At 44.1% G+C, this 26,514-nt stretch overlaps 2 protein-coding genes across 2 annotated transcripts in view; one reads left to right on the top strand and one right to left on the bottom strand.

The window, feature by feature from the left end:
• The window catches only part of LOC135207193 (uncharacterized), a 104,764-nt gene extending 88,584 nt beyond the window's left edge, over nucleotides 1–16,180 (top strand). The window contains exons 10-12 of the mRNA XM_064238763.1: nucleotides 9,770–10,008; nucleotides 10,185–10,296; nucleotides 16,015–16,180. Coding sequence (XP_064094833.1) covers nucleotides 9,770–10,008; nucleotides 10,185–10,296; nucleotides 16,015–16,180 — 517 coding nt within the window. The remainder of the gene's footprint in view (nucleotides 1–9,769; nucleotides 10,009–10,184; nucleotides 10,297–16,014) is intronic.
• A 151-nt stretch (nucleotides 16,181–16,331) lies between these two features.
• The window catches only part of LOC135207192 (dynactin subunit 5-like), a 45,830-nt gene continuing 35,647 nt past the window's right edge, over nucleotides 16,332–26,514 (bottom strand). The window contains exon 4 of the mRNA XM_064238762.1: nucleotides 16,332–17,097. Within this exon, the coding sequence (XP_064094832.1) occupies nucleotides 16,849–17,097 (249 nt within the window). The 3' untranslated portion in view covers nucleotides 16,332–16,848. The remainder of the gene's footprint in view (nucleotides 17,098–26,514) is intronic.

The raw sequence follows: 26,514 nt of genomic DNA, 5'->3' as shown, positions 1-26,514 counted from the left end.
AAGACAGGAAACGATGTTGTGCAGATTGAGGATTGGACATACAAGACTCACTCATGGGTTCTTGATGTCCCGTGAAAATCCTCCATTTTGCGATGATTGTAATGTGCCCTTGACTGTGAGACATTTGCTGGTTGAATGTCCCAGACTGGGAATTTGAGACATAGGTTCCTGTCTTGGGGACGTGATAGAGAAGGTAATTTTATCCTATCTACAATTCTTGGAAAGGATTGTAATATAGAGCAGTTATATATCTTTATGTGGGATGCAGGCCTCCTCAACAAAATTTAGATTATAATAGAATATCTATCTATGTAAGAATTTATATATTTGAACAAATATATTTATATGCTAAATATATTTTGTTCCGATACGTAATACAAAACCCTCGGTCCTTTAACAATAGGAAGTAGCTAGCGGCAGCTGGAACGGTCGTAAAGCTTCGAACAAGGGGAGAACGGTAGTTAACTGCTTGTCCGATGGGGGTAAACAAATCACTTTGCTTTCGCGCCCCCCCCCGCGCGCGGGAGAAACAAAATCCGCCCCCCGTATGTGGGAAGGACGTGTTCGCCATCGCTCTGCCCGCTTTGTCGTTTGCTTTGACTTTGAGTATTTGCCTCTCTTTCTGTATAAATCAGGAGTGACTGTAAGTACTTTTACAATTCTATTGATCTTGCAATGAGTGAATTGGAAGAAATGGAGATTTCACCGCGCCCTCCAGTCGCCCGTAGAGTGTGTCCCGGGCTGGAGGGGCGTAGATGTGGAGGGTTCAGGTCATTCGTTGACGTGGACCCCCATGAGGTTTGTACTCGTTGCCGGGGGCGAGAGTGCTCCCGCAACGAACCTTGTGTCATATGTGTTAATTGGTCCGAGGCGCAGTGGGTGCTGTACGAGGGCAGGAAGAGACTTAGGCCGGCCAAGAAGTCATCGGGAAGTCCAGTGACTCCTTTGGTGACGGACACTTCGTCCTCTTTCCTGCCCCCCGGCCAGCCCCCACGTTTCGCGCCTTCCCCTGCGGGGGGGTAGCGGAGCTCCTTTTCCTCTCTCGATCCGTCGAGTGTGGAGGAGGGCGCCCGCTACCGGACGTACAGCTGTACTCGGGGTCTTCCGTCCGCTCTGGGGGGGGTGTTTCTTCCCAGGGCGTGAGGAAGCCCCTCAACTAACCCGACTATGTCTCCGCAGGTGTTGCCATCAGTGAAGGACGACTTGGGACAGGTGTGGGAGTCGCTGGGACTGCAGGGAGTGCCCAGCATCCAGGGGTTGCTTCAGCGGTTGGCGGGGTCGGCGGTGGTCACTCATGGTGCGGTGACCACAACTACCACCACAATAACGACACCAGCGTATGAGATGCCACCACATCTGGTATATACGCCCCATATAATGTCGGTGACACCCACGGTGGCTATACAAAAACCAATTGCTGCCGTGCCAAGGAGGACGGTGCCACCACCACCTGGATTTTTTCCTTTGCCGACCCCGGACTTCCGCTGCCCAAAGAGTACCCCCTGGACCTGTCGCCAGTGCCACGGATGACGGTAACTGCCGACAGGACGCCTGGCTCTCCCGTGGTACCTGCGTGCCTGCCGTACCTGTTGCCGTTCCAGCTACTCTTTCCATTTCAGATCGGCCTGCACATTCCCTTTCAGATGTTCCTGCCGTTCCTGCTGTTCCCGGACCTGTTCCTGTTGTTCCTGCTGCTGGTGTTGCTGTCACAGTCTCAGGTCTTTCCGGACAGGTGCAGTGTCGGGCCCTGTTGCTTCGGCAACTGCCCGGCTCCCTCCTGGATGGAAGACCTGACGTCTGTTCTGCGGAGCCTGGGAAGAGGAAGAAGGTGTCGTTGTCGTCTTCATCGTCTTCTTCGTCGTCTGCTGCCTCTCCTTCCCCTTCGACTTCTGAGGCCAAACAGCCGAAGAAGAAGAAGGCTGCCTCCTCCCCCCTAAGAAGACTCCTTCGGGATCTTCTAAGGGCCCGGCGGCTCGCTCAGGCGAGCTGGGGAGCTCTTCTGCTGGTCCTCCTGTTCCTTCGGGAAGGGGCGGCCCGTAGCTTCTTCTGCAAAGAAGAAGTCGACGGGGACCAGAGGTGCACCAGCCTCGGCTGGTGCGTCCTCACCTGGTGCTAGCGGTCTGCCGCTAAAACCAGGTTCCGTCTCGGCCGCTTCTCGTTCGCGAGAAGCACCGAGTGGACGCTCTTCCAAAGAGGACCGTCCAGCCAAAGTTTTGACGCCCGAGCTCGCTCGCCGTCAAGACAGCGGCGCGGAGCAGAAGACTGGCGAGAGTCGTGCACACGACTCTCGCCAGGCCAGTGGACGCTCTCGCAGCGATCAACTGGCTGCTCGGGCTGACGTGACGGTCGCTGACCGGCCACGGGTTGAGGCGAGGAAGGAGTCCCCACGGCCGCCGGTACCAGCCACGGTGGTACAGCGGTTTGACGCGCAGAGGACGCTGGCCGGTCTCGACGCGAAAGGGAGCCTAGCAGGTCACCCGTCCGCCGCTCCCGATGGGACCGGGCGGAGACGGTGACCAGCGGCAGCTCGCCTGACGCTAGAGATCGGTCTCGACGTTCTCAGCCGAGCCAATCGCCCCAGGCGAGCGGCAAGGCTAGGCCTGCTGCTCGACCGTCACCGCGGGTTGACGATCAGCAGCAGCCCTCCACGCACGCTGGTCCTGCCAGCGAGCGAGGGGGGAGCGTCAGGTCTGCCTCTCCTGTACCTTCAACCTCCTCGGGCTATACGGGAGGAGCGAGGTACCAAGGAGCGATCACGAGAGGTGCGCGCTCGTGACCCAGCTATGACGCCGTGCGGCTCAGGCACGGTCTTAGGACCGACCAGAACGTACGCGCAAAAGTAGTTGGAGGCGACCGTCAGGGGTCTGTCGCTGTTCCTCCTTCTGAATGGAGGAGTATCGAGGGATATGCTCTTGCTGGAGGGACTGGACGGTCCTACTCCACAAGACGCGCAGGTAACGCCTGAGATACAGAGGAACTTCGCAGAGGTCATTAAGCTGATGCGTTTGCATAATGACCTTGCGGAAGGATCGCCGCTACCACCAGCAGAGCCCCACGTCCCGGCTCGAATCATTTTTGGGGTCCCAAGAGGGAGCCCAAAATGATGATGGGGTTGCCACGATCGGAAGCTTGCGGACTCGGTCCTGGATCAGGTGGAGAATCTCGTCTACGGACGGGAGGACTCGCTAAAATCCGGACGGTCCTCTAAGCTGCTTCCTCCTCCTCTACAGCGGCAGAGGCGATTTTGTACGTGCCATCGGAAAGACCCGATACTGCCGAAACAGGTTAACCCGGAGTTAGCGAGGCTGACTCCAGGTGGTGTTCCCTGCAGCAGCTCCTGTCGGAGAACTTATGGTTCTCGCAGCAGGAGGCACTTGCCCTGGAATCTACCGCTATGGCAGCATTCCAGGCAGTTTCCTGGTTGGATTTGTGGTCCCTCACAATATCCAAAAGTAGCGGGCCGGCTCTGGGAGTTCTGCTCTCGAAGACGACGCTTCTTTCAGGAGACTGTGCCAGTCTGGAGGAAAGAGCATCTCTTACCTCGCCCATCAGACTGCTAACCTGTGGGCCAACTTGGTTCTTCGACGTAGGGAACGCAGTCCTTACCCAGAGTGACCAAGGGGGCCGGGCGTGAAGCGGCACTCGGGCTACGAAATGGACCTCTTAGGAGTTCCCCAGCTCTCTTTCCTGGAGAGATGGTGGACGCTGCGGTGGAACGGCGGCGCACTGACGAGAGTGACCGCTTAGTCCACCAGGCAGTCTCGAAGGTTTCTGGGCAACCTCGAGTAACTGCGGCCAAACAAAGAGCTTGGCTAGCGCTTCCACGGCGGCGAAGACGGTTGCACCGTCCCAAACCCCGTGTGAAGACTCCAGCTGTTTCAACTTCTGCTAGAGGAGGCCGCAACCAGCCCTCCTTTCCCCGAGGAGGTGCTGGAAAGAAGTCGAAACGAGGAGGGAAACGCTAGGGACGGCGTTCCCCCTCACCTGCTGCCGGAAGTGGGGGTGCCTGGCGAGCCATTGGGCGACTTGGCAGCGCTACGGCGCCGAGAACTGGATAGTAGACGTCCTTCGGGAGGGATATCTACTACCCTTCGAGTCTCGGCCCCCCCTCACTCTCCAAACCGGTCCATCTACAGACCTATGTCCGGATCAACAAAGACAACGCTCTTCGACAGGGAGATCAAGACCATGCTGGCGAAACGAGCTGTAGAAATCGTGGAGGACCAGTCACCGGGCTTTTACAGCCGCCTCTTCCTAGTGGAGAAGGCATCGGGGGGAGGGGCTGGCGCGTCCGGTGATAGACCTCTCTCCCCTGAACCGCTTCGTTCGCACGACGCGGTTCACGATGGAGTCGGCACGTCAGTGCTCGACTCGATCAGGGGGAACGATTTCATGCTTTCAGTGGATCTGAAGGACGCGTTATTTTCAAATACCCATCCATCAGTCCTCCAGAAAGTACCTCCGCTTCATCTTCGACGGACGGTGTACCAATTCAGGGCACTTTGTTTCGGTCTCTCAACCGCCCACCAGGTGTTCACGCGAGTGTTCACTCTGGTGTCGGCTTGGGCCCATTCGAACGGGATACGTCTTCTGAGGTATCTCGACGATTGGCTAGTCCTGGCGAGCTCCCGCTCGCAGTTGCTACAGGACAGAGATCGGCTCCTCAAGTTTTGCGCGATCTGGGGATCGTGATAAACTACGAGAAGTCCGACCTCGAACCCAAGAAGAAGATGAAGTACCTGGGTATGCCTGATAGACACGGTTAGCAGGCAAGTCTTTCCGCAGACTTGCGTATCAGCAATTCAGGGAGGGCAGCCGGCCGGTTCCTGTCTCGGCAGGAACAGGCAGCACTGCAATGGCAAGTCGTGATCGGCCATCTGTCGTCACTCGAGAAGTTAGTCCCTCACGGGCGTCTTCACCTGCGGTCTCTCCAGTGGAGACTAAGGGAGAGTTGGTCTCAGGCCAAGGATCCTCCTTACCTTCCCGTGGCTATCACGGACAAGGTGAGGCAGGACATAGCCTGGTGGCTCGACGACAAGAACCTCTTAAGAGGATGCCCTACGCACTCCCCCCCCGGAGATGCTTCTGTTTTCTCAGACGCATCGACCGAGGGATGGGGCGCACACCTGGAGGAGTTTGCTGGCTGCAGGTGTGTGGGTACCATCACGAGAAGCACCTTCACATCAATGTCCTGAACTCAAGGCGGCGTTCAACGCTCTCCAAGAGTTTCAGGACCGCTTGGTGGGACACTCAGTGGTGTGATGTGCGACAACACCACAGATAAGTGGCATATGGTCAACAAAGCAGGGGGGGCTAGGTTGGTCTCTTCCGCTCCATCAGTTTGACGGTGCAGGTACACGAGTGGGCCACGGCTCACTCGATAGAGCTGTCAGCACGCTACATTCCAGGCAAGAGGAATGTAGTAGCAGACAAGCTCAGCCGTCGGGATCAGGTGATAGGGACCGAATGGTCTCTTACACCAAGACGTGGCGGAAAGGCTCTTCAAACCTGTGGGGACGACCGGTCGTAGACCTGTTCGCCCACCCGGCACAACAGAAAACTTCAGGTTTTCTTTTCAGCTGTGCCGGACCCATGGGCAGCTGCAGAGGACGCTCTCCAACACCCCTGGGACAACCTCTTCGCGTACGCCTTTCCTCCCTTCTGTCTGAATTCGGAAAGTGATCAGTCGAGCGCTGGTCACTCCCAATCTCAGAATGATCCTGGTGGGCTCCCAAACGGCCACAGCCGTTTGGTATCCGGACCTGCCTGGCTCTTCTTTGCGGATGCACCGAGAGAGCTACCCACTTGGCACAACCTTCTAGCCCAGCCACACGTAAGAACGGTACCACCAAGCAGTCCAGTCCCTTCAACTTCACGGCTGGCTGTTATCCACCATCTCTTGCGAACGAGAGGCTTTTCTCGTAGCCGCAGCAACAGAGATGGCTGGACACGTCAGACAGTCCTCTGCAGCTGTGTACCAGGGGAAGTGGGCCGTCTTCTGTGGTTGGTATCGTAGACAGGGTCTGTCTCCTCTCAGAGCCACTCTTCAGCAGGTAGCGGATTTCCTCGTGTTTCTTCGCCGAGAGAAGCTCCTCTCAGTACCCACAGTTAAGGGATATAGAGCCGCCCTGGCTCTCGTCCTAAAACTGAGGGACTGGACATCTTGAATTCGTTTTCGAAGATATCCTTGCTAATGAGGAGCTTCGAAAGGTCTTGCCACCCAGGGAACTAACAGGCCCCCTGCCGTGGGATGTGACCCTCTCGTACTTAGGAGTTTGACTCGAAGACCCTTCGAGCCACTCCGAGAGTCGTCAGACAGGGATCTGACCCTCAGACCCTCTTCTTGCTGGCCCTGCATCGGCGAAGAGAGTAGGGGAACTACATGGCCTTTCTTATGATGTTAAACATACCAGAGGCTGGGGATCTGTGACGCTCGATTTCGTCCCGAACTTCGTAGCTAAGACTCAGAATCCGTCGATCCCTGACGACAGGTTCGAGTCTTTCACGATCCCCTCCCTCCTGGACTTCACCGATAACGATGCGGATGAGATGCTGCTTTGTCCTGTGAGGGCGCTACGGCGCTATCTGAAGAGAACTCGACATCTCAGGCCTGAGTGTCGACGCCTCTTCGTTAGCACTGGGGTTACCAAGAAAGAAGTCTCCAAGAACACGCTTTCTTTCTGGCTGCGTGAGGTGATCAGGAGAGCGTACGAAGCTGATGGTAGCGACGACATCCCGTACGCTCCGACCGAGAGCCCACGAAGTCAGGGAGGTATCGGACCCTCCTTAGCGTTCCGTAAGAAGAACTGCTCCGTGGCGCAGGTCTGAAGGCAGGTGTCTGGGCCAACCAGACCACCTTCACGTCCTTTTCTACCTTCGGATATTGCCCCAACATGAAGTCCTTGGATACTTTTTTCCTTTGGGACCTGTGGTGGCTGCTCAACAGTTGTGTAAGCTTACCCAGCACCCGAGCAGGCAGAACAGCATCGATTCCTGGTATGACTGGGAGAATGAATGCGTGAATGAGAGAGTGACTGGCTTCTCTTCACCATCTTTTTCTACCTCTACCTGTGGGCAGAGGATACGGTCGTTACCTTGCTGGAAGGGAGTCAGATGCAGGTAAGCTATTCAACAGAGCTCCATCCTACCTCTTTAACTAGAGATAGGAGTGTATATCCACCACTTTCTCCAACAATGGGGGAGAAAGTGGATGCCGACATGAGACAAACCCATTACTTTACATTTGCTCATGTAAGGAAAAAGTTCTTACAATGCTGGTACAAAGAGATACGCTTGCCTCTCTTCTTAGTACTCGGCACCAGAGGTCTGACCATTGATCCTGCGGTGCACACCCCGATCAATCGGACAGAGGCTTGGATCCCTCCCTCGCTCTTACGACCAGGAGGCATTCCAGGATGGACGAACACCAGTCTGTTCATCAAAAAGACTCAGATTCCTCCCACCAAGAAGTGAGTCTTCCTATTGTTAAAGGACCGAGGGTTTGTATTACGTATCGGAACAATGACAATTTGTCGAAAATTGCATTTTTCCTAACTATACAAACCTGAGGTCCTTTACATATAGTCCCTCCTCATGCCACCCCTCACTCTGCGTATTTTGCATTGGGCCAAAAAGCAAAAGTGATTTGTTTACCTCCCAGTCGCGCGGCGCGCGACGATCGGACAAGCAGTTAACTACCGTTCTCCCCTTGTTCGAAGCTTACGACCGTTCCCCAGCTGCCGCTAGCTACTTCCTATTGTTAAAGGACCTCAGGTTTGTATAGTTAGGAAAAATGCAATTTTCGACAAATTGTCATTTTAGATTTTTTATATGAAATTAATTTTAGATTTAATTTTTGTTCTATCTAAATTTATTTTGGTTTTAATAACCTAGATGTTGTGACGCCAGTTTTTAACAGACATAATTAATCAATCAAACCTCAGTTGTCTGTATGTATTAAGCCACATCCAAACGGTCGAGCTTTGCCCGACGAACATTCTCAATGTGACATCAGAAGCAGGAAAAGTCAGAACCTTATCCGCTGTTTCTCCACTTCTGATGTCACATCAAGCAGAGTTGTACGTCGAGCGTGTGGACAGGCCTTTATATGCATGCAACTGCAACCCACTCATATACATGGAACAACAGCCTATCACTATGCATGTATAGTATACAGTGAATAAAAATCCTTCAGTTTGGTATGCGATGCTGCATGGTTGGAGGGACACAATGGTACCCCGTTAACATTTCACATAGCACAATGATACATAGCACACTGATAAAGTTTTAGACTTTGGATTGAAAAATTGGGGTAATCGCATTCAGGGAGGAAGGTATGGGAGAGCAAAATGGTATGGGTAGGATAGGGCTCTTCTTCTATGGAGATCTCACAGCTGTTATTGGCTTAAAAGCAATATATACAACAACATTTTGTTTATTGCTCGTAAGTGGTTGAACGACATGCATCATGACTACATCGTAGAAGTTTCATTGCTGGGAGAGCAGAGTTTTTCTTGGAAGCTTTTTTTGACTGTTATTAGCTCCTAAGCCACAATCATATACAGTGTCATTTTGTTTATCACCTGATAGAGATGCATCATGACTGCATCACTGAAGTTTTGTGCTCCCTTGGCTGTTTGTGAAAACACCAGTGCACCACACTGCCATTTCCATTTCTCAAGTCCATCCCTTGTAAGCAGTTTCAGCGTTGTTCACAATTGTGATAGAGAAAAAATTTGTCATTAGTTTTTAAAATATATTTTTACAGTACTATACTTCACAGTTTGGTTTTTATTTTTGTAGTGAATTTTACTTGATAGTTTACAGTACCCTACTAGTGGTATGTCTTTTTCTTTTCCATGCATTTTTCCTTTGATATTGTGTATCTCAATGCTTGTGGCAGTGCTGTATACAGTGTTGTTTCTTGTTTATAAGCCTATACAGCACAATACTATGTAGTGACAAAATAGGAAAAAAAAAGATTATGAAATTGCAGTTTTTCAACCATATTCTGTTTTTCACAGATTTATTTTGAGTCCCATCTTTCTAGATATATGATGTATTTCTAGATACATGATTTGCAAGCTATGTAAATTCTGTGGTGTTTTGAATCTTAAAACACCATAATTTGCATATTCTAACTCTGACAAGTTTCTATCATTACTCTAATGTACTTTCCCTTGCATCTTCATCCTTCATAATAAATTCTCTGTGAAGAGCATTTATGGATACTAATTTCAATGAGCTTTATATAATTCTTACATTTTTAAGATAGTCATGCAATAACTTTAGTATTGGTCTGTGAGTGCTGTCAAATAAATACTTTTGTGTTATCAGTGAAAGCGATCAGAAGGTGATTTTTCCATTCCAAACACTGCTGCTCAGTGTCTCAACATGACAAATGTTCTAAGACAATTTGTATTTTTCATAGCTACAAACCTTCGGTCTTAACAATAGGATAATTTCTAGCGCCTAGCTGGATCCGGACCAAATCTTGCATATCATAATGATGGACCAAATTAAAAATATTTTTCATGTTTCTAAAATATAAAAGGGATTTTACGGGTAGTAATCTCCTCCCAACCCCTCCAGTTGGTTTCTGTGTGGCAGCCAAGGACAGTTGCGACATTAAGTAAAGGCTATTCACTGCTCAAGAACTCTATTCTCCAGTGACCTTGCACAGTTTCAAGCATTGTAGCAAAAGTAAAATAAGAATTTGTATTCTGGGAACATGAAAATTGCACATTTTATATTTTTCAATTTGTTACAGATATGTGGTCAACTTCCCTAAAAGTCATCTTACAAGCAGACAGCTACTTCAGTTAAATCAGGTTTTATCACTGGATGGAGAAGTATCACTTCGTGTCCCCGATGAATTTTTGAAGGATGCCAACAACACATTGGAAGATAATTCTGAAGAATCTGATCTTAAGAGTAGACTACACCTGATTTTGAAAGACCCTGAGTGTGTTGCATCAGGGGTGCTTACAGATGATGATCTCTACATAGGTTTGTAGATCCTTACTTTTCACTAAGAAAAAAAAACTTTCCAAAGAATTTTGCCTTTGTTCAATATTAGCAAGAGTGTTTAAACTTATTACAGCCATTGCACTCAACATTCATGAAAAATGTTAGTTTATTATGACTCAGACTTCTGAAATAGTAGATTTTTTATTTTTTTCCAGACCATCTTATTGCCATGGATGAGGAAGGTAAACCTCTGAAGATTTGCAAAAACATGTCTACAGAAGGATTTACAAGATTGTCGGACTTAGATATATCTGAAAGCTATAAAAGGTATGGAAAATTAACAGTTACCTTTGCTATTGAGTTTTATGTTACAAGCCATGTCAAATTTCAGATTAATACAGTACTTGGAATGTGAGCGTGTTTGACCAATGATTCCTTTTAATATGGAAAAGTAAAAGACAAACTTATAAATTACACTATTTTGCAAAGTCAGAGGCAGTAAGTAGATCATATTGCTACTCATGATGAGCAGAGTGGTAATTGAAGATAGATAACAACAAGTTGAATTTTGTTGAAACCCATGAGTCAGTGGTGCACTATATGATTTGTTGTCCCATACATACAAGCTACTGTTAGTTTTAGTAGGTAGAACAATAACAACCACCAGATTAATAGGAACATTGAGAGATGAAAATTATGCATAGAAAGAAACATCAAGAAACAAAAAAACCAAGCGCATCATCCTGTGCTCAGGCAGTAGCAAGATTCCCCATGTCCCCCACCAGATCTGTAACAACAGAGTGCAAGAATCTTTCAAGATATTGAAGAAATGAGGGTAAGGTTATAGTCCTTATCTACCCCTACTTGAACTTTTGGTATTAAAAAGAGTGGGCAAAGGACATGGGAACTTGTTGATAGAGAACAAAAGTAGGAAATTCAAACACCATACAATTATTTGAAGAATACTTACAAGGTCATAGAACTTCCCCACAATTGTAGCTTTCTGAGAATAATGGAGAAACCAAGTTAGTGTCTTAATAGTAGAGAAACCAAGTTAGTGTCTTAAATGTTTTTGCATGAAAGATCAGGTATTAGGCAGAAGGGTTGACATAAAAAAAAAATTGCTACTTATGAGCAAGAAATTATGCAGATGGAAATGAACAGACTTTTTTCCTTGTCTGAGCTATATCAGAATTTGCCAAAAAACTGTATGGGCAATCTCAAGAGGTATTACTATAATCCTATTTATATCTGAATCGTATCTAACATTCATATAGCTAAAGTTTTAGCCATGTCTCACTTGGCAGTTGAGAAAAAGAAAAGGAAATGAAGGATTTTACCCGATTTACTGGCTTATTTCATCTTTCATTTTACCCTCCCTCTGGTAGGTATGGAGTGATTCCATTTTAAATGCTGCAGTTTTTTGCCACCATAATGTTAACACTGGTAGTACACTGTGCCAAAAAACTTTTGTTTTTTGAAGTACTATATGATTTTATAAAAGTAAGACAATCCCTGAAACTAGATTCTAGAAACTATAATTAAGGAATAATCAGTGTGGGAACTGATTATCTTTGAACAATATGATGGCCACATAGCAACATAAGCAGTTGGCCAAACAGCGATAAGAAACAGTGTATCAAGCACAAGAACAGAATAGAATCAGTTAGAGGAAATGGGAATCATCTTGTTAAAGATGTTTGTTCCAATGTGGGATAGGTAGTTAGGAACAGCTAGGCCTATATAGAGAAGTAATGTTCCTGGTGAAAATTCCTGACCTACCCAACACCCTATTCTCCTACCCTTCTTCCTATCCTGTGATCATTCTCTCCAAGATCTTCCTTCTCTTTCCCAACCATTTCGAGTTGCAAAGTGTAAGGGTGTTCAGACCCTTCTGCCTTCTGTGAAGAAGCTTTTATTCCATAACCACGTGAGAGGGTGTGCAGAGTTCCCATCCAGTCAGGAGCCAGCCCTTGGAATGCCCTGTGTTAGTTCAGTATGTGTCAGAGAGAGCTGTACACCAGGTAATTAAGTCATGCCAGTGGAAGAAGGATTGTACATATCACCACTTACCTCTCAGTCACCACCATCCCTAACCTGGGAGAAGGTTGGCCTACCTTACCCAAGCCACATGTGTAGGAGAAAGTCATCCATGCATCTTCCGGCTCTTTCAGAGCCATCAGGCAGTTTGATTCGTTGAGGGAACTTATCTATATATGTTTATATGTAGGTATATATGATCCAGAATTTGAATTTGGGTTTTTGCATTATATTTGCTTAAATAACTTAGGGCAATTGAGTGTTGTATGGCTGCTCTCAATAATTGCATAAGACAATAAGATTAAAAATGTCTGGTTTTTACTTTGCTGTTTTCTTGATTTTATTTTGATCACTTTGTTACTTTCGCACAAGTAGCTTCTCTGAGTGTTTAGCATTTATATTTGAAACTTTTCATACCACAAGTGGCTAACCAGCATCTTTGTTTTCACTTATTTTTAATTCTCACAAGCACTTATGTTAATGCTTGTTTACATTGTATTGTGACAACACTATTTGTGGGAAGTGATGATTTTGAGTGTATGCATACTTGGCTTTTTTTTTAACATTAGACATATATCAATATTTAGACTATTGTAAATGCATTGAGATCAAAGGAACTTATGAAGCAAAACAGAAAGTGGCCTATTTAAGTAGTGCCCTCAGTGTATCTTACATGGAGCACCATAGGCAATACTTGATGTTCTTTGTGGTGTTCCTTCACGTAGTACCCCAATTCCTGTGCCAATGGCCAAGCCTTTAAGCACAAGAGAGAAGCAGTGTACCTAGTGAAAGGTAATCCCCAAAAAATGCTTTCAGCATATAAACATTGGAATGTATTTTTGTTATTCTAATGTCTCAACAGACTTGTGGATGGTATTAGTAAGATGGGTCTCATCTATTCATCCTGAAAAGGAGGGAACAATTGTGTCTTTTTTTCTAGTAATGTCCCTCTAGTTAAATAATGCCTCTTAGGTATTTCACTTGCACATCTCAAGATTATTTACTCCTAAGTTGGTCCAGGCTTTCATTGATGGCATGGGTAGAAAAGACCTCTTCTCAATTTGGCATGTTCTTCTGTCAGTGACTTCTTTAACTGTTCTTCATTCAAAGAGCATCCCTGCAACTCACCCACTACTACTGGTAAAATTGGCAATGCTTAGAAGCAAGTCCCTGGATGGTGGAGGTATTCAGGAAGGTGTGCTTGATTTTCTTCCCTTGATTTTCTTCCATCATATTTCTCTGGCAGTCAACAGTCATGCAACATTGAAAAAACCAATTTTTTCCTGATCAGCAAAATAGCAGGGTCTAGTCAGTACTTGGATGGGTGACTACCTAGAAACACTAGATACTGTAATTATAATTCTTAATTTATCAAAGAATAAATTAAAATTTATTGAGGATGAGGAGGTTAAGCTCATTAATTCAAAGACAATCCTCTATAAGTAAAGTATATAATTACATGATATAATAGTAAACATGAAATATGATTAGTCGAACAACTCGGCATTATTTATAGTAGTACACCTCCTGCCAACTATGTAATATTTGAAGAAATAAAATACTTTAGAAACTACAGTATGACAAGCTCATCACTAAACACTAGGTAAGCCAGGACTAGAGTACTCTAAAGATGGCAATATACAAAATTAATTTATGTGTCTAGCTACAAGAAACTATTAGCTATGACAAAAATTTTAAGCAAAATCAGTTGGTTTGTTTTCAGTACCATAGTTTTTAAGTTCTGAGCCCTGATCTTTGACTTGAGCAAGGCACTACAGGTATTCACCACCTGTAGCCAGGTTTCATCACTTCTGTGAGTCAGAAGTTCTCCTTTACTTGGCAGGTTGGCTAGTCCTGACCAGATTTCTGGAAGAAATCTTGAGGCCTAAAGGTTTAATACTCAACCTTGCTATGAAGCTGGGAATATATTGATGAATATTCAAAATTACTCCTAGTTCCATAGATGAAAGACTATCAGAGAATGAAGGTACTCTTGAGTTTTGGGACTCTTCCGTCTGAGAAATGAGTAAATTCATCTCTTAGGATTTTTGTAGTTTCTATCTCTAGAGGCCTTGCCAACCAAGAAACTTGTCATTTATAGGACACAAGTCTTTGCCCAAGAAATTTGTCCCCTTTTCCCAATTGAGAATAAGAACAATTTCTTCCATTGAAGGGAGAGATGTAGATATTCTTAGTCAAAATTCCATCAGTTATCTAAAAAGAACTAAATTGGTGGAAGAACAAACCAATGTGAGAAGCTCAGACCTGGTGGTGTATGCATCAGAAGTAGAATGGCTCTGTTTTAGGGAACCTAGATGTCTTTTCATTAGTCAAAAAGGCAAGTGATCTCCATATAAGCAGTCAAGAACTACTGCCTGGTTGGAAGAGTCTCTGCAAACAAAAGATTCAGTGTCTTGGTAGACGATAACCATCTTCCCAGACAGTACAATGGTCATACCTCAAGAAGTGGGAGAGGAACAAGTTCATGCTGACCATGAAATTCTGTTAGTCAATCTAAGAACATATTTTCAATGCCACAGTTTATTCTAGGTAAGTACAACATTTTGGCAGATCAGTTGAACAGGAAAGGCCAGAAATTACTCACAGAATGATAGCTACATCCACAAGTTTGTCTTGACTTGTAGAAGCTGTAAGGCTCGACAGACATGGATATGTTTGTGACTATCCCCAACAAACAGCTTATGTATTGCTTTCCCTACCAAGACCCTCATACTTGGGCAGTGGATGCAATGCTGACTTCCTTGTCCAATCTAGGCTTGGGTAGAAGCAGTAGACAATGAAGGGTCGGTCGCATAAGGCTGAGGCAGAGCAGCCATATGTGGAGCATCAAAAGATGAGGTAAAAACGGACGTAGACATACGGCCAAACATCACAGCCAATACACAGGCAGTCATCACAGATATCTCTGGGGAAGTCATACATGTACAAGGTAATGACACAGCAGAAGGAACATTCCAGTAAAAGCGGATGCAAGATGGCACTCCATCAGATTGAGAAAGTAGTTCCCCCAACTGCAGTTCTCTGAAAAGGCCCGTTTTTTGAGTCGGACCCAATACTCACGTATTGTAGAGCCATCTATGTCCAAATATTGCAAATGTGTAGTCTACATCTACTACAAGTTGTGTGAGATCTACTACAAGTTGTGGGAGGACCAGTTTCAAAGAAGTTAGGTATCAAAAGCAAGGGTTGTTGGCTACATCAGGGCACTTCCTTTGCTTTTTAGTACTAATCTTTGGTAAATCATGGGTTTGCATGATGAATAAGGAAATAAACACAAAATAAGGCAATATAAAAACAATAAGGCACAATTATATCACTCCAAACACAAACACAAAGAACCAGTTGCAATCAAAATGTAACAGAAGTGACTAAACCAGCTTTGATGAAAGATGAGCAGCACCTCCTCCTCTCAAAAAGGCAGTTAAGAGAACACTGGGACATCACAAGATGCTAGAAGGCAAGAGTGTGGAAGCTTCTCACACTTTCCCCCACTTCGGGTGATACCATGTACTCCTCTGCCATACTTTGATCATATGGCGTTAATTTTTTCATAACCAGTTTCCAGCTGCGCAGGAGAATTTTGCCAGTGTGAAGGCAAAGGTTTGTATTCATATGGGAACAACTTTCAATTCTACATGTAATGGCACATTTGTTAAGAGCATACTAGTGACTCCTATTGGTAGCTCACTCTCAGTTGTACCCCTCATCTAAGTCATGTGTACTTTGATTCTGTTTACTAACAAAACAATGTATGTGATGTATGATGCAAGTTTTATATACCAGGATTCATTAAAAAATATTGAATGAAATTATGGTACAGTACTTTTGAAGTAAAAAGACTAATAATGGCTATATGTTCAGAGACCTAGCATCCTTAATATTCAGTAGTAATTAATATGTTGGTTATAAATCTGAATCTGTAATCCCTTGATATTCAGTTATTATTATATGTTATTATAAAACTCTGTGTAATCTCATTTGCAGGATTGCTATTTTAGACGTGAAGCCGTACGAAACATACTCTCCAAAAAATGTATTGAAAAGATACGTTCAAGTTCATCAAAAGCTCTTGACAGCTTCTGGATTTGTTGCAGTTCCTGTTATACAGTCATTGGTTCAGACTCGAGGTGACGAAAGAAACTGTATATAGAAAATTTGATAAGTGTTAACAAATGTTTATGTATTTTAACTAGATAAGCATGTCAAGGTAAAATATATTAATCTCATTTGTGTGTGTATGTAAAGTTCTCCTTTGTCGATACTTTCCTAATTACCCAGCGTATTTGGATATGAGTAACTGCTTTCAATAATAATCACCTTTATTTTTTAAGTTTGAAACTTGTGCTACTGCCTATAAAAAGAAAATTACACTTATGATTATTAAATATAATAATATATGCAAACTTTCCCTTCCCTTAACAAGAGATCCCTATGAGAGCTCAGAATTTTAGTTCACTATTATAATCCTCAACACTATCATATAACTGATAATGATAATACAAGTAGTTACTGAAACACCCAATACTATTTGACAAATTTTGCATCTAATCACTAAAGCAACACAAATATTCTTATCTTAAGCTCGTGTATTCTGCCAAAAACAAATTTTATTGCACTGCAATTGTTAAGTTTCTCACAAAGATGTAAAATATTTTCACAAACTAATTACTCTAGATGTTATAGACCTCATTAAAAACAGCTGGAATGCTCCAAAACCTAATTTCTTACAATAAATATTTACCTTTGATATATCATTATAGTAATATACTGTACATGCAATCTGAAAATGAAAATTTTGAATTTCTAGAATATTTTGTTTCAGATATCAATCAACTGCTCTCTAGGAATGTGTGCATCCCTCATCTGGGGAGGCATATCTTGACTAATAAAGTGGTGATAGCATGACTTTGTAAAATCTGTCATCAGATCCTGGGTAGATTCTGGTAAATCCCCAGTGTGTTTAGCAGGTGAATCTGAATATCTTGCAAAAGGAGGAACCACTGTTTCTGGTGGAAGCACTGTGTTATCAGCTATCATACAACAGTCTTTAAGTACACAACGGCGACCCTGTAATAAAGCAGAAAACTTAATAAATTTAATCCTTGTGATAATTTCTTCTGCCAGTATGTGCTACAAAGGGTCTTTCTGTATAATTATGTGTGTGCAGTATATTCAAAACTCAAAATTATATTTTATTCTTACAACCCAAGATTTTAAAATATATTTTCACATGGAATTTATATTTCACAGATACAAATCACTGATTTACCATGCATCCCAATTCTGGGATTCTCAGGTGCCTTATACTTGTGGCTAACCAGCCAGAATTTCTAAAGCAAATTCTAAACATTGCAGCTTTCTTTTATCTTGTCAACATCCTGCCTGAAACTGCATATGGTCCAGGTCTTAATCTTCTCCATAATTATTTGATCCTTCTCACCTGTTATCATCATGCCACTTCAATGTTTACTGTTTTTACTACTTAACAATCTGACTGCTCCTCTCTCTTTTTCATACCTAAACTAAATCAATCATTCAATCTTATTCTATTTGAAAATGCTTTGCTATGCACAAAAGTATAGGTATTACATAAAATTTATCACTAATAAGATATTCTTATCCACTATTGTTTCAACGTTTCTCATGTTCTGATGCATCTGCCTTTCTTCACTCCAAATTTTTTTTTATATAGTTGCATCACTTGTTCAATTCACTTCTCCAATTCACCTTGCTCATGTAATGCCACTCTAACAGCCTGTGTTGGTACTCTGTCAAATGCATTCTCCTCAAACTCCACAAGTAATTAATATGATATTGTTAAGATACAATAAAGTTTTGTACATACTTACCTGGCAGATATATACTTAGCTATAGACTCCGTCGTCCCCGACAGAAATTCGAATTTCGCGGCACACGCTGCAGGTAGGTCAGGTGATCTACCGCCCCTGCCGCTGGGTGGCAGGAATAGGAACGATTACCGTTCTAGAACCAGATTTTCTCTTCCACCTGTCTCCTGAGGGGAGGTTGGGTGGGCCATCAATCGTATATATCTGCCAGGTAAGTATGTACAAAACTTTATTGTATCTTAACAATATCATTTTGTACATGGAACTTACCCAGCAGATATATACTTAGCTGATTGACACCCTTGGTGGTGGGAAAGAGACAACTATTTACTGAATAGAACAGGTAAACACATACGTTGTAGGTAATAAATAAATAAAACCTTGGTTCCTACTTTGATCAGGCGGAAGACTCCATGGCTAATGCCTAGGAATCTGCTTCGCCTCAAGAGCCTCAGCGAGGATGTGGACTATGGCAAGAGTTCTTGTGGGTCTGTTGATGGGGTCTTATCCATTTACTCGACAGAGCCTCTTACATGACAATATGCCTATGCCTAGTGGCATAATTAAGGAGCACAACACCGATCCCTGATCACCTGATCCTAACACGAGGGTTAGTGCTTAAGTTGAAAAGAGTTATCTACAAACTCCTTTCAAACAACCCAAAGAAAAAACACGACGTTAAATAAAATTTAACTCACAGTTAAGGATCAGTATCTGCTCCCTATACCAGCAATGTATCCGCAGACAAGTATCAACCAAGAGAGAAGGATCCCTCGAAGGTTATCTTGACACCTTCGGATAATGGGAAAGTCAAAACACAGAGTTGCATCTCCCGTATGAGACAGCTAATATGTCCTTATGACATATTGTTAGGGAAAGAAGAACAAGAATTCGGAAAAAGCTCGCACTTCATGCACTTTTAATTCTCAGCTGTTTGAAGGAATCATCAATGCACTTATCAAAAAAGTGCTTAGGAGATCACAATGTCTCAAAGAAGGCAGGGCGTTCTTTGATATAGATCTCTTCTGAAGCCTGGCTAGCGCTTCGTGCCTGGCAGGCGCCTAGAGCCTGTCTAGCGCCTCGCGCCTGGCTGGAGCCCTTGCGCCTGAATGGCGCCTAGAGCCTGGCTGGAGCCTCGCGCCTAGATGGCGCCTTGCGCCGGCTGGTGCCTGATTGGCTCCTCCTTCCTGGCTAGCGCCTCGCGCCTGGCTGGAGCATTGCGTCTGGCTGGTGCCTTGCGCCTGGAAGGCACCTGGAGCCTGGCAGGCAGAAGACTTCATGATTACTGTCTATGAGTCTGCATGCCTCAAGAGTTTCAGCGAGGTAGGGACCTATGATGACAAACCCTTCTGGATCATGTCAATGGGGGCTAGGCCCGCTTACACGACAGAGCCTTCTCGGATCGTGCCAATGGGGGCTGACCCACTTACATGGCAGAGCCTTACCTGTATCATATCAATGGGGGACTAGCCTCTTACATGACAGAGCTTTAGGTTTCTCTTTACTGGAAGGAGCATTGCGTCTGGATGGATCCTCAATCCTGACTGGAGCCTAGCCTTGAAGGAGCCTGCACCTCGGCTGGCTTCTAGAGCCTGGCTGGCTCCTAGAGCCTGGCTGGCTCCTAGAGCCATGGCTGCTCCTAGAGCCTGGCTGGCTCCTAGAGCCTGGCTGGCTCCTAGAGCCTGGCTGGCTCCTAGAGCCTGGCTGGCTCCTAGAGCCCTGGCTGGCTCCTAGAGCCTGGCTGGCTCCTAAGCCTGGCTGGAGGCTCCTAGAGCCTGGTTGGTCGGCTCCTATTAGAGCCTGGCTTGGCTCCTAGAGCCTGGCTGGCTCCTAGAGCCTGGCTGGCTCCTAGAGCCTGGCTGGCGCCTCGCGCCTGACTTGGCTCCTCCACACTTTGCTGGAGCTTCGAGCTTGGAAGAGTCTCTAGGCTGTCTTGGCAATGTCCACATCGGGACACTCTTATATCTGTCCGATTTGTTCGCCTCTGGTGCATTTGCGCCAGGTTGGAGGCCCGCTCCTTCTCAGTATCCGACCATGACAGAGTTCCTTGGAACTGTCCGCCTCTGGCGTTTTTTTCGCCTGTATTGGCATTTGGCGCTTGGCTGGCGCTACATTGTCCTGAGAGTCCTGAACAGCCACATAGTTTATCAGGAGAATGGAGAAGGGTGGAAGAAATTCTTCCCCTTTGAGCTTTTGGCCCCTGGCAAGGGGAGGTGATTTTAGTCAGCTACACCCAGTAGACGACAGGATATCTAACAATACGAGAGAGAGAGTCTTCCTCCGAGGAGGATCCTTCGTGAACACTTCTTTTGCTAACGAGATCTCTTCTTACATGTTGATGAGGTTCCTCGTTGCAGAATCTTCCCTATCCTTGCCCGAAGGAAGGGAAGGAGTCTGGAAGTCGAAGGAGAGACTTCTTGAGCTGAAATGGCGGAATGAAATTGGGCAAGGAACCCTGATTTCTAGCTCTTATTGTATCCTTCTGAATACCTTTCTGGGAAGCATTTTGAGCCCTCATCGCACCCCGAAGACTCTGTAGGCAAACGTTTTTTTTTTTTTTTAAACCATCTCTTCTTCTGTAGATGAAAATGTAAGTACCCTGCCTGGGCAACTAAACTTCTATCTGAAAGCGTTGCGTCAGAAATAGAGGGATTTATTTCTTTTGCCAGACATACTATGCTGGCAAGAACCCATTGCCGAGTCTCCATTGAATCTGATGCGAGATTCAATGCACAAAAAATTCACTTGTCTTCTTGGTCGTTTAGGGCTAAGAGAAACAAAAGAATTCCTTCATAAACTTCCTCAAAGAAGTTTGATGAGGAGCAGTTCCATTTTGTCGGAACACGGAATCTGTGGCCACAAAAAAAAAATCCCATTCGAAGTAACATGATATCCTACTCTTGTCGTATTGCGGTATCGTATAAAAGTAAGTATATCTTAGTTTTACCAGACCACTGAGCTGATTAACAGCTCTCCTAGGGCTGGCCCGAAGGATTAGATATATTTTACGTGACTAGGAATCAACTGATTACCTAGCAACGGGACCTACAGCTTATTGTGGAATCCGAACCACATTATATCGAGAAAGGATTTCTATCACCAGAAATAAATTTCTCTGGTTCCGCGTTGACCGGGTCCGAGAATCGAACTCGGACCACCGAATTAGCAGCCGAGAGCGAAGTCCACTCGGCCAACGTGGGACTGCGGTATCGTATAAGATCCCGAAGATCTTAATCCTCTGTTATCTCTAATTCCCTTTGTAGAGACAGAGTATGGCCTTTTACTGCGTTCTTTGATAGCAGATATATACATAGGTGATTCTTCCCTCTGAAAGTGAAGAAAAAACCTCGCTGTGTGTTTCACAGAGGTATCGGAAGAGGACAGTTTTCCTCATTCCATCTCAGCACGATCTGCAGCAATTCTATGTCTTAGCCATGACTATTGTCATTTACCTTGAAAAAAACCTCTCATTCATGTCCACTTCTGGTCAGTCTGCACGCGGACAGACTCAGAGTGGAGAGGTTTTATAGGTCTATTTATAATAGATTCTGATAGAATATCCAGATACTCTTGGAAAAGCCTTACGAAACATGCTGTGAGAAGAACGTGACTTCTGTGAATCCAACCTCTCTAAGGCCAAAATGAGGCATACATCCTCTCTTCCTTTGACGCCCAGTTATCTTAATATCTGTTAAGAATTTATAACTAGGAAAAAAAAAAAAAAAAAAAAAAAAAAAAAAGGCTAAGTTTATTCCCCCTTCTTTAAATTTAAAGATGTCATATATTGCTACCTCTCTTGGTTCGAGGAAAAAAAAGCAGTAGTCTAAAGGAAGCCTGTTCGTCTTCTACCTTACAAAGAGATCTATGAAGAAGACTTTCCGCAGGTTCTCACAACTCTTTTCAATAAGTGTTAGACATACGTTAACAGTTTATTATCTTCGATCGAGAAGGTTCTCACGGGACATGCAAAATCTTGCATCGAACCTCTTAAGGATCGTTACGTTCCGTGTCTGTTCCCAAATAGGTTCTCTTTTGTTAACGCGAACAGGGTGGCGAAAAAAAAGAGATTCTCGATGCTCTTTTGCGATATGAGAGTCGTAGAATTGGCCTAAGTGATTAAAATAAATCATTTCATCATTCCTTGTAAGCGACCCCTTTTCGATTAAATGGGTAACGAAATCAGGAACGAATCTTGCCGTTACCGAGCCTGCTGTCGAGAGGCTACTGGACTCTTAGGTTAATAACTCGCTAAAACGAGAGAAAATATCTTGGAAGGTGCTTCTGGCGCGGCAGGCGCTTCTGGCGCAATTTGCGCCAGGCTGGCGCTTCCCTCTAGTTCTTTTTAGGTTATGTGCCATAAACATCTATGCCTTTATGGTACCCGACATCCTTCACATGTTAATTCCGTTCTTAGTGGGAAAAAAACTTTTTTATATACGTAGTATAGTCCATTCAGGGAAACAACTTCTGCCACTAAGAGAATGTTTCCCATCCGACTCGCCCAACTTCTCTTGAGCAATATCCGAATTTAAAAAGGTTGTGTGCGGTTTCTCGAAAGGATGAGAGAATTATATATATCGCGCGCTGCCGTATTAGAATCCTTTATAATACTGTCACATTGTGGTAAACAGCATTAATCTAGGAAACCTTTGTAAAGGATACTAGGCATTCTGTAGTAACCTCGGTATGTGCATAAGACTTGACCATACCGTAGTTTTAAAGTGAATTCTCTACTACATTCATCTTCTCACTAAGCTGTACTCTAATAAGCCATGCTTTCGTAAGCATGAGAGCATTATACAATATAGAGTTCCGCTGCGTTAGAATCTTTTAAAAATGTTACCTACGGTAAACAGCATTGAAATGTTGTAATATCTTTCTTATTGAAAGCTTCTTAGCAAAAGGCAGGACAATATTTTAATTTTTTTATGATTTGCTTGCTTAACTCCCCATCAATCAACAGAGACTAAAACCAACGATGTCGGGGAGAGACACGGTTATTCATTCATCCCGCAGGAGAGAGACATGTTACCGACCCACCTCATGACCGCACCTACATGATACTGCGTTGGTGTCTAGCGATAGCAGTCTCGTTAGCCGACTGGCCTTACTCTTCCAGAGTTGCCAGCTACTCCATTTAATAAAGGAATCTTATAAAATTATTATCGAACTTCAGGAAGTTCTTATAATGCGAACAAGACTTCGATAAATCTAGAAGCCTAAGTAGGTGTTCTGTTTAACAATCCTTTAAGCGTAGTCCTTCCTAGGAAATTCCTGGAAGGATACTGGTAACTGAGTTGCTCAGCAAAGAAGTAACTACGGTATGTGCTTATGATTTGCCGTATCGTATTCTCACACAGCAGATACTCTACTACCTTCTTTCCCCTGCCGAGGCAGATAGAGAAAGGATATTCTGGTGCCTGGATCCTTGCACCTAGCGCCTGGAATGTTCCGCGCGCCTGGAATGTTTCCGCACGCTATGAAAGAGAAAGGACCGCTCCTGGAAACTCGGACGTTCCGCTTGCGTGGAAGGCTCCCGTGCGCCCTGACAGTTTCCGAGCGCATACTAGACCCCTTTTAGAAAGAGCCTCTTGCCCGGAAAACGTTCAATGGAAGGATCGTTCTGATTGCCACTCTACTGTAAGGCTCCTTGCTTTAGCCGTCTGTTTTTCTGGCGCAATTTGCGCCAGGCTGGTGCTTCGTCTCTTTGAAGGCGCCTTGCGCCAAGAAAAATTTTCTAGAACGCGGCTCGCGCTAGTCTGTTAGCTGGAACGCGCCCTCGCTGCTGGCTATAGGAAACGTAGCCTCACGCTAGCTTGCTGGAACGCGGCTTTCCTGGCAGCGGCTCCTCAGTGTTCTCTTAGTTTTCAGAGAACGCGCTAGATCATCGCTCCCAAAATACATTCTTCGTCTTTTCGGATGTAAGAGAATGAAGAGACGCACTTTTTAAAGGATGCCTTATCAATGGCTATCCTTGGCAGTCTGGGACGTTCTACAGAACCTGCCGAGGGGACGCCTGACCGGTGGGGGTTCTCCCTAACCTTCCTGCGGCTGTCGACTTTCCTCCTCCACTGGGGTCTGGGAGTTTGGAAGAGGTCTAGGCCTGGAAGCGCTACGAAGCCGATCAGACGCACCCTCCACTGCACTGGGAACACTATATTCACTTCTTACCTTTTTAGAGCTCGCCTTTTGAGCTCCATCCATTTATCTTCAAATTTGCACATATGAATTTGTAGATTCTGTGGAGTAAGAAGGTGATGAGGATGCAACAACTACTAGAATTGTCAATACTCTAACTGCTCGTTAGTACGAGAGCTCTTAAAGCTTCTAAAGGAAGCGTATCTAGTTATATGCTTTCTGACTTCCTAAAGTAGGAAGTTAGATCTTATATTTCCTTCAAGTTCTAACACTTATACACGTATTAGTGAAAAAAAATATCAATATTTCCCTTATTGCAAAAATATAAGTGTCTACCGAAAAAATTCGGTAGTTTCACGTAATATATTTTTCGAAATTTCGAAGCCAAAATTCATTAAAAAATTAATAAAAGCGTATGCCAAACCAAAGACCCAGTACTTCCCTGCAAAAGACAGCCCAGAAGGTCGATGGCGATGAAAAAACGAAAATCAAGTCAGGAGGTAGCAACAACGTAATGTTGACACTACCGCGACAGAGAAAATCTGGTTCTAGAACGGTAATCGTTCCTATTCCTGCCACCCAGCGGCAGGGGCGGTTAGATCACCTGACCTACCTGCAGCGTGTGCCGCGAAATTCGAATTTCTGTCGGGGACGACGGAGTCTATAGCTAAGTATATATCTGCTGGGTAAGTTCCATGTACAAAACTATTATTTACAAGGAATTTCTCCTGTAGTTGTCATGAGAAAGTGTGTTACTATGGATGAGAATCACTATTGCTAATTTTAAACCATTTTTCTTAACATTTGCTCACCTCCATTGTCTTAACATTAGGATAGACTTACTCTTGGTGGGAGGCAAGTAATTGAACCGACTAGCAGTTTGCCACACCTGGTCCTTACCTGAATAAGAGCATCTTATGAAAATTATTCTAAAACAACTTAATCAAAACAGCTAATTAAGTTAATTACTCGAAAAACAGGTTAATTTCGAAGCAGAAAATTTGTAGAAAGAAACCCAAAATTACTCTAATAGGCAATTGTTCGAAGTGAAAGTTATTTGAATTGTTGTTTGAAACATTATTGAGAAATTCCCAGAAAAATTACTCTAATAGACACTTGCTCAAATTGATATACAGTGGGGCCTCGTTATTCACGGGGGATAGGGCCCAGAAACCCCCCCGTGATAAGTAAACTACCCGTGTTATCCTGATACCCCCCTCAAAAATTGCTTAAAACTGCCTACTTTAATAGTTAACCCACCCAAGACCACTATTCCAATGTTTATAACTGCCTACTTTAGTTCAAACACCAAATATGTTTTCAACTATCACCTAAAACTAAATTCAAGACAGTTTTAAAGTTATTGTACAAAATTAGCCTTAAAAATAAATGTAGTATATGTACTACTGTACATATGTAGCCTACTAGCCTAGGGATTACAGCTAGAAGCCTACATACACATGGTGGGCCTCTTTTTTTTTACAAGGAAAGAGAGGATGAGTGGTAAGAAAACTATCAAAATATGTAAATCATATGGGTACTCACCAACAATCTATGTTGATAAAAGATGGCGACGATTTTGCAGTGCAATCCAGTAATATAATAACGATAATGCTACCAACAGTATGCAGCGAAACATCTCTTCCCTTCGTCACAACACGTTAATACTAGTATATTCCACGTAAAACCTTCATCTGACCTTTAGGCGTCTTTCCATAAGAGTAAAAGAATCAGGGCTTTTGATGCCAACTAATTAACTCGTTTATATGGGTACAATTTAAAGAACGCGCCGCACACCACATTTCATAACAACAACAAACAAACGTTTGTAGGCCAGTGTTGCCAACTGGGAATGGCAATTTCTTGCTAGATTTTGTTCCATAAAAGGCTAAAAAAAATCACATACCGTATATACTCGAATAACGTGCAATCTCCCATATCGTGCAACCCCCTAATTTTCACCAATAAACAGTGGTTTTGTGTTTTGTCATGTATCTCATGTATCATGCAAGTTCATAAGGTTGGTGGTTTAGCCTGCTAATGGCTGAGTCATTCAGATGTGTGCTGATGCTAGTCAATTTACGGTAATTTTCTTATTAATCTCGAGAATTGAATAGAAAATCTCAAGATTAAAAAAAAATCCCAAGATAATAAAATAATTGTAAAAATAACACGCCTTGGAGTCCTTAATCATTCTCTCTCTCTCTCTCTCTCTCTCTCTCTCTCTCTCTCTCAGGAATAAATACGTACGTACTGTAATTTGCAGTAAATGTGTAGACATTGTGTGCGTGTTTAAAAAAATGTGCAGTACACACACATTCCGATGTTTCGGTTTTTGGATTTTTAATTTTTCAGATTTCGGAAATGTGAGGTCAGATGCATAATCAAACAAACACCACTACTGCAGCAAAAACATTTTTTATTTTTTCCCTTTATGTTTTTCATTATTGTTATTTATTAATTACAGTTTATTTAAATAAATATTAATATAATACTGTTA

Source organism: Macrobrachium nipponense, chromosome 32, assembly GCF_015104395.2.
Source record: "Macrobrachium nipponense isolate FS-2020 chromosome 32, ASM1510439v2, whole genome shotgun sequence".
In the NCBI taxonomy this organism is placed as follows: Eukaryota; Metazoa; Arthropoda; class Malacostraca; order Decapoda; family Palaemonidae; genus Macrobrachium; species Macrobrachium nipponense.
The sequence above is the reverse complement of the archived record's forward strand: the minus strand, read 5'-3'. Positions and strand labels throughout refer to the sequence as shown.